The sequence below is a fragment of the Pseudopodoces humilis genome, chromosome 9, assembly GCF_049639895.1.
Source record: "Pseudopodoces humilis isolate 2021_Gansu_Grassland_sample_001 chromosome 9, ASM4963989v1, whole genome shotgun sequence".
Taxonomy (NCBI): Eukaryota; Metazoa; Chordata; class Aves; order Passeriformes; family Paridae; genus Pseudopodoces; species Pseudopodoces humilis.
In genome coordinates, this window is record NC_142208.1 from 23,842,155 (window position 1) to 23,854,059 (window position 11,905).

The 11,905-nt window shown below is 45.0% G+C and overlaps 1 protein-coding gene across 12 annotated transcripts in view; it reads left to right on the top strand.

The window, feature by feature from the left end:
- The window catches only part of WBP1L (WW domain binding protein 1 like), a 59,626-nt gene extending 47,732 nt beyond the window's left edge, over positions 1-11,894 (top strand). For 7 of the 12 annotated variants that reach the window (XM_014250332.2, XM_088059392.1, XM_005520702.3 and 4 more), the window contains 2 exons: positions 7,319-7,480; positions 8,876-9,882. In XM_014250332.2, coding sequence (XP_014105807.1) covers positions 7,319-7,480; positions 8,876-9,609 — 896 coding nt within the window. In that variant the 3' untranslated portion in view covers positions 9,610-9,882. Of the gene's footprint in view, positions 1-7,318; positions 7,481-8,875; positions 9,883-10,167; positions 11,211-11,384 lie in introns of those variants that run through there. The other 5 variants (XR_015773195.1, XR_015773193.1, XR_015773196.1 and 2 more) reach the window with 5 other exon arrangements.
- Positions 11,895-11,905: the final 11 nt, after the last annotated feature.

Here is an 11,905-nt window from a genome sequence, read left to right on the forward strand (position 1 = left end):
ATTTTGCTTCCTAACAGTTTTTATTCAGGTCTCCATGATGTGATTGTGATTTGCTAGAGTTTTCCAATGTTGGCCTTTTTCCAGGCCTGACAGGTGTCTTATTGCTTAAACATTCCATAATACCACTTTTCAAAATACAGGAGAGAAGGTGATTGAGGAATGCAGTTCCTGTGTTTTGCAGGCTAAGAAGTAAGGCTCAGAGGTTCTGGATTTTCCCAAGTTTAAGAGTATAATGTGGACTGAACACTAAATCCAGATCTCCTGACATCCATCCTCGTGTCTCTCCTTGCCTTTTGAATCATTTAATGATTCAGAGGCTCTGAACACAGCAAGCAAAGCTGTAAAAAATACATTTCATTGTGTGGTTGGAAAAATAGTACACTGTGCTTCAGGAATTATGGAGCATGGAAACAGGCAGATGCTCACTGCTTGCAAAAAGTTGTAGGATTTAGAACTTCGAGTGTTTAGCTGGTCTTGGGTCATTTGGGTACTGTACAGCAACCCAGCATTGGCAATGAGTGAGTGTTCATATATTGCTTGTGCCTGTTTTGTTTCATTGTCTTTTTTTTAGCAGTGATACTGAGCCCTCTGTTTCTGAAAGAAAGAAAAGAGAAGAGATCTTCACTGTTTAGGTCCTAGTGGAAGGGTTGTACAGGAAAAAATGTTCTGTTTGCAAGCAGCACAGTCAATGTTTTTGCTGATTTTGAACATTCTGCTCATCTCTGCACGCTTCCCCTTGGAATCGCTAGACAGCTCTTTTCCCAAAAAGCACACTGCCAGAAAATTCTGGCAAGGATCCGGTTAGTTGCTAAAACTAAAGCAACTGCTGTACCACATCCATATTCCAGGAGGTCAGCTTTATAATAGGAATTCATGTCCAAGAGTTTGCTGCATTCTCAAAAACACTCAGTCAAACAATGCACCAGTCCCATGTTTTTATCCTTACCCCGTGTTATCTTATCCCACATCCTTTTTCAGAGAGAGATTTTTGCTATTCCTTGCCTTTCACCCAGCCTTCTACATGGTTGTACTCGCTTCTCTTTCCTAGGTGTCTCATACTTTCCCTTGGGCTGTTCCTCCTCATCTGTGCTGCAGTGATAACCCCGCCGTGACAAAGCCTCACCGACAGTATAGGGCAAACAACAGATGTCACAACCACACAGAAACTCATAATAAATAGGGTCACTGAGGGAATTATTTCCTGATTTCCTTGGACTTCTTGTAGCCTAACACAGACAGCCAAATCACCTTGTTTTGGTCTGGCTCAGTAAAATTCCCAGATCCAAAGCAGAAGGCAAGCTGGCTAACATAGCCTGGCTATGCAGATACTGACTTTTGCCCTGTGTGACTGCTTCCACCTGTGCTCTGTTAAACAGTATGGAAAGGCAAGAGAATTTCCTGGTGGTGTTTCACCCCATGCCGTACATACCTCCAACCCAGCTTGTCACCAAGTACCTAGATCTGTTCCCAGATGTTCAGGACATGGTCTCAGCTGGATGTTCCACTCTGGTCTCTGTTAGACTATTGTTCAACGTGTATTTTGCCAACATAGATCTCTTGGGAAGGACTGGGCTTACAAATGTGTCTCTGGAGCATGGGAGCAATTGCCCTTGGAAGGCTCCCTCCCTAGGAGAGAGGCATAAAAACAGTGTCTGCAGATTTACTGCCTCACGTTGACTCTCATTACACAATAGGCAAAGGATTTTTCTGAAACTTGTGTTTTTCCATCTTATCTCATTGCACTGTATATAGTGGACACTATTCTGAAAACTAGAAAACAGTTGCAGTTAACGTGTCTCCTTTTGTTACTAGTTTGGGAGCAAGCAGTCAGGAGTTGGAGATGTCTTCAGCTTTTTTCTTTTGCCATTGTACTCTACAAATACGCAGTAACTTTTTCCTGCAGTGAGGTCAGGCTGGGACTGCACTTCCAATGACTTAAACTAACATAAAACTGTCACTGAAAGTCACAGTCTTTCTCTTGCTGCTGTGTTTGCCAAACAAGTTTCAACCTGCTCTGGTTCCCTCAAACCAGTTCAAACCACAGTTGCGCACAACTTTGTGCCAGCACAAGAAGAGGTGGAGAAAGCAGCAGGAGGTATGGTTGAGACAGGCAGGAGAGGATCGCGTCATTTAGCGGCTTCTTTTATTCCTTCTTAAAATGTTCATGGGCCTATGGCCTGGATCCTTCATCTGGCATTCTTGAGCAGCAGTGTTGGCTCATACAGGCTCGTGCCTGCAGTGGCAGGAGATGATGTGACCTCTCTGCCAAAGGACATGATTAAACCCAAGGGCTGCTAGATTGTGGTACCAAGTAAATTTCTCTTCCGTTTTTTAATTATAGTGTTGGCCCTGTGAAAGACAGTTTTTTTCCAGCCATGACTGACTGTGAGGCCACCATTTGGGACACTTGGTCAATGAAATTGTCCCTCTTCTCCTTCTGTTCAGAACCAGCTCTCATGGAGCCAAAGCTATTACCCAGATGCTTGTCAGGCAGACACAAAGGCACTTTGCAGTATGTTTTGGCTTGCTTTTAGGGGATTTCCTGCCAACAGAGCCATGGCATTTGCCCAAGTTTACCATGAACTTGAGGGCAAATTTCTCTGTTCATACCCTTGGAACGCTCCAGAAAACATTTTCCATTTTGCACAGAATAAAAGGAGCTTCCCTCAATGGCATTGCTGATGGCAACATCCCAGGCAGCAAATACAGTACAGCATCAAAGCAAACATTGCTCCTTCCTTTTTCATGAGGAAGGAGTGCTCTGTTTTTTTAATTCTTAAACTGTTTTATTACTTATTTTGAAGTTTGAGCAAAACTATGATTAGTATCCTAGAAGGGATTTTCTTGAATCTTTAAGCATGTTCTTTCACAGCTGGTAGGAAACATCTCTGGTGTATGACCATGGATTGAGGCTCCCTTTCCCAAGAATGCTATAAATGTAGCAGCCTTCTCTTTCTTCAGTATTTTCTCTGGTTGTAAGAGATTGCTTTCACAGGACCTAATTCCATTCCCAGGTGTTTCTTTAGCTCCCATTCTGACTTCCTGAGCTTCGTGCTCGTGTCTGGCTTACACCTCTGAGCTTACAGATTGGTGCTGCTTCTTTTATGACAGGTTTTGGTGCTCTGGCAGGGAAATGTCTTGGCAGTAATCAACTCCTCAGCTGCATCTGTTTCACCTTTGCTTGCATCATTTTCTTCCTGTAGGCATCACCAGTGAATTTAACAAAAAAGACAGCAGTGTTTCTCAGGACTCAGTCATTTTTGGGATGGAGAGAGTTGCAACTTCTCACTCTTCCATAAACCAACAGCAAGATTAAAATTGCCTTAAAGTCTCCTGGTGCCTGTTTTGCTCCAGATTGGTACTTTTCTTCTGCTCAGGCTATCCATCAGAAGTTGTATTTCCAAAGTCACTCTTTTTTTATCTGATGTGTTGTCCTCAGGTTGCCACAAGCTTTTTTCCCCAGTGGTTACTGCCAGGTGGCTGTGGAAAATAGTCTCAAATCAGACATTTAATGGCAAATTTGGTTCAGAATGTGTCCCTTGACCATTTTTCCTTTTCCAGTGAGTACAGCGGTAGCTCAACACAGTGCTGCTGAAAAGCAACTCATATCCATTTGGGAAGAAGGTACATCTTGCAGAGCAAGAGGAAGGCATTTGGCAACAGTGAAGGCTTTTGGGGACATTGAAGACAAACAGAAGTTCAGTTTTACTTGGCTTTTAGAGGCCTTTTAATGCCAAACTTCAGTTGCCTCTGTACATCTTACCCGTTTTCAGCACAAGGCAGAGTTGGTACCTGTTTTTACCCTGAAGGAGGTGTTAGTGTGTGCTGTTGCTGTGCTTGGCCTCTGCATTTTCTGCTCGTGTAGTGTTGTCTTTGGGTGAATTTGCAATTCCCCTCCTGCCAAATGAGCTGCTGGCTGCACGGGCCAGTGGTCTGCTCAGCTCACCTCCCTGCTGCTGGTTTGAAGCCAAGCCTCACCAGGTGTACAAATGCACAGCTCAGCCATGAACATCTTCACTGTTCACTCCATACTTTTAGACATAATATTTACAATTGCACTTGGCCTTGGAGCATAGCTTTATTCCAAATAAATGACCATACTATATATTTGCTAGGCTTTTTCAATTTTCTGTTCTGCAGCCAAAACTGCAGCTGTGCCCAAACTCTTGGCAAGGGAGTGTTGTAAAGCCTTTTATGGAGGCCTGAACTCCCAGCACCCTGTTGGGCTTTGCAACCAGGGGTGCTCCCAGTCCTTTTCCCAGCACTGCCACCTCTGCCAAGTGACAACCAGGGAGTCCCCTTGTGTGCCTCAGCTCCCATGGGTGTCCCATCTTATTGCTTCCAATGCACTGGGGGCTTTCCTGCCCAGTGGTGCAGATGTGCTGTTGAGTGACAAGGTGAGGACACAGCCATTAAAGAGAATGACAGAAGCCAGGCCAGCAAATGACTCTGGTGGGCACATGCTGCTGATCTCCTGCGATCACCTGGGCAAGTCCTCCAGGCTCGTGCTGAGTCAGGGATTGAGTAATTCCTAGAAGCTCTAGGAAGTGTCAGTGGTTAATGAAACCAGGCAATAATGTAGTATTAGTGGGTTCTGTTTCTGGAAGTTCTCACAAAAAACAACAGATCTCATCCACTCGCATTTTGTGAGTGTGCATAGACCCTTTTGCAGGAGAATGAAGGTATTGTTCCTGGCACTGAGACCAAATTGCAATCCACTAAATTATGGTGTGTTTACTTAAATGCCACCTGTGGTTTCAGTAGGATCCAACATTAATTTATTATCCTAAGCTGTTGTATGTTGTTAGTGCATGTTGTTAACAGAGTTGCCATACGTCTTCCCAGGAATGGTTGAGCTTACTCTGACCCCTACTCTAAGCTTGTGCATCAGTTTGTGTGCAAAGCACTTTGGGACTTTTTTTTGGAATGGGTAGAGAAGTTTTCTAAAGAAATACTTTTTTAATCTTCTGAATGCAGGCTTGGGTGGGAGCAGTTATTCCCTGAAGAAATATTTGGCTGCTACGGCTGAGATTGCTTAACAGTGGCAGTTCTCCAGGACATCTTAACTAATTAAGTGCTGTTTGCTACCATTGTATCTAGACTCCTTGGGAAAGGACATGATCAGTTGTGTTAAAAAGCATCTGTTTTCATAACTGCAGTTAAAATCCCTGGATAGCTGGGTGTAATTTTCCATTGTTATTGAACTCATGATCATGGACTGCTCTTCGAAAATAAGGAGTACTTAGAAGATGAACTGCAGGCATGCCTCAGTGCATGGTGGCATGCTGTGCCAATGACCTGGTTTTGATGATTGTATTCTTGCTTCCTCAGCAAGCAAGAGCCAAGTGACCTTCTCTTAGTGAGAAATAAAGTGTATTTATTGGTGAGAGTCTCCAAACTGTGAAACAGGTGAAGTATTGCATTTGTGTACCAAGATTTTAGTAGTGATAGAGGCTACAGGAATGGTTGTGAATGTTTGGCTTTGGAGTGAAGGGTAGACAGGATCAATCCTTTTAGTTTATATAAAAAGGTTTTTTTTTAGAAACAGGAGGGTATTCAGAGGTCAGCGGCCACATTCTCATTTTGGTTTGGGAAGTGCAGAGAGCACCTTGAGTACTTTGTCCTTTGCTTCTCTGGAGTGAAGATCACAGTCTCCTCTCTGGTCATTGTGGTACAGCTGAGCAGGCTGGCCAGAGAAACTACCCAGGAACCTTCACTTCCAGCCAAGGAAAAAAAAAGGGGGGGGGCAGGGGGGGAAATATGTAACACCTTCATTTGATAGCAGGTTTTGATAAATTCGGTGGTAAGGCAGGTTCTGGTTGATTAGGGAAATAGATTGCACAAGGCAGGAGAGATATTTCAGTTTGCTGTGCCAAAATACATGAGGAATTTGGGTTACAACACAGGTAGGTGAAAGTCCCCACTCAAAATGCTCAGAGACAGATATGACACATTCAGTTCACCTACAAACAGCCCAGTGCAGGTCTCCAAGATGGGTGATATGATCGATTGCCCTTTGTCCTGAGCCAGAGCAATACTTCTTTCATTCTTCAAATTCCTAAACTGTTCACCTTTCCCCACCTAGCTCTTAGCAGAGAAGACATTGCAAACACACCAGGAGATGCTGAAAACATCAAGGTATTGTAAAGGCATGACTAGAGGTTTTTAGTGGAGAGAGAAGAGCAGTTTGATACCACAGGATAGACTGGCCATCCTGAAAATGGGCTGTGGCTTTAGGAATCTCCATTTTGACTGCTTGGGAATAGCAAAGAGTGGCAGAGGTATTACAGAAAGAAAAAAGTGTTGTGATCTCTAGTGAGGAGTTGCTGCCAAGCCTATGGGTTTCTAAAGGAAGAGCTCTCCCAGTATCTTTAGATGCAAAACATGAGCTTAAAAAAGATAGAGCTTACAGACACTGGGGCTACGTCAAGCTGTGGGCTGCAGTTGCAGGAGACAAAAGTCTAATTTGGAGTGTATATTCCAGCTTTGTGAAGTGTGTCTCGGAAACATTTTGTAGTGCATGCAAGTGAGAAATTTGTAGAAAGGAAGAGTTATTCCACATGTTGGAGGGCATGGGTAAAATTCAGGAAGTGGTCTTCTAAAATTCCCTTTTAAGGAGCAGTGTACATACAGTACAACAGTACACAGAAAGCAGCCATGACCACAAATAGAGCAGAAGTTAGGTTTCTTGATGATTCAGAGAGGGAGGCTAGTTTAATTTAATTCTGGACAATTTAAGACATTGAATACAAAAATAAGTTTTAAAAATATTTTGAGACTTCTATGAAAAAAGAGCATGTTTTTGTTAAACATAACAATGAAGGATTTGGGTTGGAAATTAAAGAAACATAGTGCTTGGGGTTTTTCTCTTCTTCTGTGGTCAATCTGCAGAGTGTCTTTTGTGTCTCGATTGTTATTTTCAAACTAAAGTGGCTGTGGGAGTCAAGCTCAGTGCTATTCACAGCTCTGCTCATTTTTAGCTAGAAAAAATGGTAACCAAAGGGTAGGAGCAATGGAGGGGGGAGCCCTGTCTCTGTATTTGGCTCTTCTCCAGAGTTGCACCTATTGAACACGATCCACATTGTACCAAAATGCATTCAGAGTTATACATTTCTGGCAATACTGTTGGAGTCGCAGTGTCCCACACAGGCAGGAAGGTCAGTGTTGAAGCCTCCTGGCCAAGCACATATTTCTGCCTTTAGAGCAGTGCAGGTTCAGATCCAGGCTTTCAGATTATCTTCTCTGTTGGCTTCTTGAGTTTCCTGGGTGTGGAGGAAGCTCTCGCACAATGGCTAACACTTGCTCTCCTTTGCTGCAGGGTTTTGGCTGGTGTGGACCATCATCATCATCCTCAGCTGCTGTTGTGTTTGCCATCACCGCCGCACCAAGCACCGCCTCCAGGCCCAGCAGAGGCAGCACGAGATCAACCTCATTGCTTACCGGGAGGCTCATAACTACTCAGCCCTGCCCTTCTATTTCCGTATGTACCTCACACTGCTTTGCCTGGAGACCCTGGGGAGCAGGGCAGCAGTGACCCATGTTAGGTGGAAGGAGGGAGCAGTAATCGGGCTCTGCAAGAGGCTGTGGGCAGCTTTACTGCCTAACCATGGTGTGCAGAGAGGAGATGGTGTTGGATGCATTTGAACTAGCTTGGGTTTGGAGTTGAACCACACCAACAACAGCACACCCACCCCTGAGAGTGTGGCGATTCCCTGGGTGTTTTCCTGCAAATGTTCTTAAAATACCTCATTCAGGACTTTGTGGATGTTCCTCCTTTCCAGCCTGGACTTGCTGCTGGTGGGACAGAGGTGTGGGAAGTGGCTTCACAAAATTTGGTCACACAGACTGGGAGAAAGTGGAGTCTCAGCAGAGACTGCTGCCTCCCGCCCTGTGCTCTGGCTCCCAGCCCACACTGCTGGTGAGCAACCCTTTGCATGGAGGGGCTGTTGCCCACAAGTCAGGGAAAGTACAATCACTTTGTGCTCTCCTTGTGTTCTGCTATGCTGTCCTAGAACAGCAAGTCTCCTTCTGACTGGAGGTACCACAGCTGAGTTTCCTCTGACAGACTGTTGAATTGCATGTATGAACTTGCTTTTCTTGTTAAACTCTGGCAGTCACCTCAGAAGTCATCCCCAGCAGCCTTTTCCTCCCCAGCCCCAGGGATATACAATTACACATGGAAAATTGCAGTGCTATCCTTAAAAGTTTCCAGTGTTTAAGTACATTCTGTCTATACAGACTATTTTGTTGCCTCTTAAGAAATAAACAAATTTTTCATGGATTTGAAAGGCTGTAAGTACAATAAGCCAAACTCTTTTGCCAGTACTGCCAATTTATTCTGACTGCACTAGAAGAATTGAAACCAGCATTAAAACAGCAACCAAAAGCCAGGATCTCCGAGTTCCTTGTAACTGCTCATGTCTCTTCATATTTGCATAGTGCTTTGTGAGATTAAATCTTTGCTCTTGAAAGTGAAAATTTGGCTGAGAAGGAAGTGTTGGAGAGGGCTGGGGAGTTGTTCCCTCCGGCCAACACAGGCCATCCCCCAGTGTAGTTTATGAGGGTGTATTGGGGTCCATAGTCCAGGGAGGTTTGCCTGGTAAGCATAGAGAGAGCCATGAGATCTGGCTGCTGTTCCCAGTTGTGTCCATCTCCTCCTGTAATGGTGCCATCCTCTGCCATGTTTGCTGCTTCTATAAAACATGACACACCTCACCTGGGACAAGTTCTGGTGCCCCTTTATGTAGAGCCTGTTGTGTTGTTCAGTGGGAAGGTGCTGGTAGGTGACAGACGCCATACTGACCTGTATTAGTGACTTGTTTCCTGAGATAAGCTGCTCCTGAAAAAACTTCTCCTCCTTGCCTCCCACTTCTAGGGTTTTTGCCAAACTATTTGCTACCTCCCTATGAGGAAGTGGTGAACCGACCGCCGACCCCCCCACCCCCGTACAGTGCCTTACATCAGCAGTGTGTCCCAGCAGGCAGCAGTAGCACAATCCCGGACACGCCCAGGACCCTGCAGCCAGCACAGAGCAGCTCTGCAGCACCCAGCAGCAATAACAGCAGTACTGACAGCACCGGGGCGCCCGGCCGCGGGGACCCTGAGCCCTCCACCACCGTGCTGGGCGAGAGAGCCAAAATGCAAAGCATCGAGCCCGGCAGTACCAGCACAGGAGCTGAGCTAGTGGAGAGGGCCGGTCCCGATAAGGATATGGAGTGCAAGGAGGAACTGCTGAAAGGTTACAGCTCTGAGAGCTTAGAGCAGAGCAGTGCCATTCCCGACGCCAAGGACAAGACGCCGGGCAGGCAGCGCCGTTTCACTGGCGACTCGGGCATAGAAGTCTGCGTATGCAACCGGGGTCATCACGACGACGACCTCAAGGAGTTTGACGGGCTCATCGATGATGCTCTGGACGGGCCCCTGGACTTCTGCGACAGCTGCAGTGGCCGTCCCCACGGGGATGAGGAGGAAGGGCTTTTCAGTGCCACGGAGGAGCAGCACCGTGAACACAGCCACCACCACCTGCCCCGCCAGCCGGTGTGCGTACTCTTGAACACAATAAATGAGCAGGACTCTCCAAACTCTTGTACCAATAACTCCCCCAGCTAAGGTGGCAGAATGGAAGGGAGAATCAGGGGGAAAAAAACAAAAATGGAATAAGAGGATTAAAACTTTAACAGGAGGAAAAGGTGATACAACTTTCTTTTTTTGGTTTTTTTTCTTTCTCCCCTCCAATATAATATGGGGACTAGACCTCGAAGGCCCAGCTTGTGGGGGACGGGTCACTCTGAGTTTTGTTAATTGTATCTGCCCTGCTCCATGGAGCAGGGACTGATGTTTCTCAATGAGACCTTCTAAAAAATGGAATTTTTCCAATGGTGATTTTGGTGATGGTTATTATGAGTTTGTTGGTTTTAGTTTTCCGAAACACTGCTTTATCTTGCAATCAGTAAAACTCAGCAAATTTCACCCTGGGAGGATACCAGATCACCATAAAACTTCAACCTCCAGGTGTCTTCCCAGAAGCGAGCAGCTTCTGACAGTGCCGGCAGTCAGTAGCCCAAGAGTTCTGGTTTGATATAGTGCTCTTGAGGCATTGGGGATCTCTTTTCATCTTTTTCCTTTTTTTTTTTTTTTTTTTTTTTTTTTTCCTTTCCTGATGTTTAGTTTCCCTGAAGCTGGTGAATGCCCAAACACATCAGCCCTATAATCTCTGGTGCTTCAGTGTTAAGACAGCAGGTAGGAAATTTCCCACTTGAAGCTGGTGACTGAAGGACCAGTTTCTTCTAGAAGGAGTGTTAGTCTACATTAGGCAGTTTGAAAAGAAAGGGTTTGCAGAAATTTGCCTTTATGTGTAATTTTTAAACGCAAGTGTGTTTCTTCAATGCCTCCAAGAGCACAGTTAGCAGTAGAATCCAGGCAGCTGGGCTGCCTTCCAAGTACTGTGGTCTCCGAATGACCTTTTCCTGGTGTGCTGCAAAAGGGCTTGGCTTTATTTTTGTCCTTTTTTTGCACCCCGATAGCAGCACACTGGAGTTCAGATGACAAAAGAACAGGGCTCTCCTTGGCCAGCGTGCCTTCAAGCTTTAGTGATGCATGTTGAACAAATGGAGATGAGAGCTCCGTCCATTGCAAAAGGGATGATGATTTACCTTGTAGATGTGGAAGACCTGTGCAGTATTTTTTTTTATCCAAAAGTTTGGTGCGATTCTAATGATGACCACTTAAAGTAATGAATGTCTGTTTTCTTTCTCTTTCTTTTCGGTATTTTTATGGTGGCAGTTGGCTACTGTATAATGTCTGTGAGCGTGTGTGTGTGACTGCAATCCATGCATGCGAGTCCTACTGGTAATATGAAAACCTGCTGTAAGACTGCAAGAAAATTTACTGTAGCTTTGCTTTAATAAACAGTAGAGATTTTTGTTAGTAACAATCTGAAGGAAGAAAAAAAGAAAAAAAAAAAAGGAAGAGCTGAAACTAACATTCCCTAGAGTGCTCGTGTGGAAGAGAGCACGGTTCAGACTAGGTAACTTGTTCTCGGGATTTCTCCCCGTCCCTTTTATAATTATGGTCGTCCAGATCATTACTGTTATGGGGAAAAAACCATTGAAACCTGAACTCGGACATACTCAGATCTGATTGATTGAAAACCAAAATCAGTTTTAACTAAGGTGGAAACCAAAATATAATGCCTTTTCTGATAACTTGTCCATGTGTATGTGTATAATTTTGTGAGCTAAGAACAAGATCTGTCTTTAGTTTATGGATTTGTTTTGTTATTCTACCTGGAGGTGTGTTGGCACAGGCTGGCTACAGAGCAAGGGAAGTGGTGCTTATGCCAGTGTTTTACCTGCATGTTTGAGGAAACCACTCTTACCTTACAGGGTTTGGAAGAATCTCACTCCTTTGCCCATCACAGCCTTTCTCTTTCCTCAGAACAGCTGATAAAGACAGCTCTTCAGTTTGTGTCTTAGGGTGCTCTTAGCAATGAAGGACTTTGATTTGGATTCAAGAGACCTCATTCCTGGATGTCTGGAGCCTGGATACCTGGATGAGTGGTAACAGAGAGGCTGTGCATGCCCCAGAGCCTAGGGGCTGGTCACTTCCAGCTGTGTACACTGACCACATGTATCCTTTAAGAAGGTAATTAAAGATCCCCAGTGCCACCCCCAGGAATTCTGCACGTATTGGCACCTGATTTTGTTCCTTGTACCACAGAGGAAGCTAAAAAATCCCATCAGTCTGTAAGGAATGGGGTTTACTGCTCTGAGTCATGAGGATGGCCCTGTGCCAGTGAGGGACCCTTTGCCAATATTTCCGTGGCATAAAAAATCTCTGTATATTTGCTTTGCAGCCATCCCACTAAGGGCAGGGGAATCCTCTGGACATGGAGGTAAGTACCAGT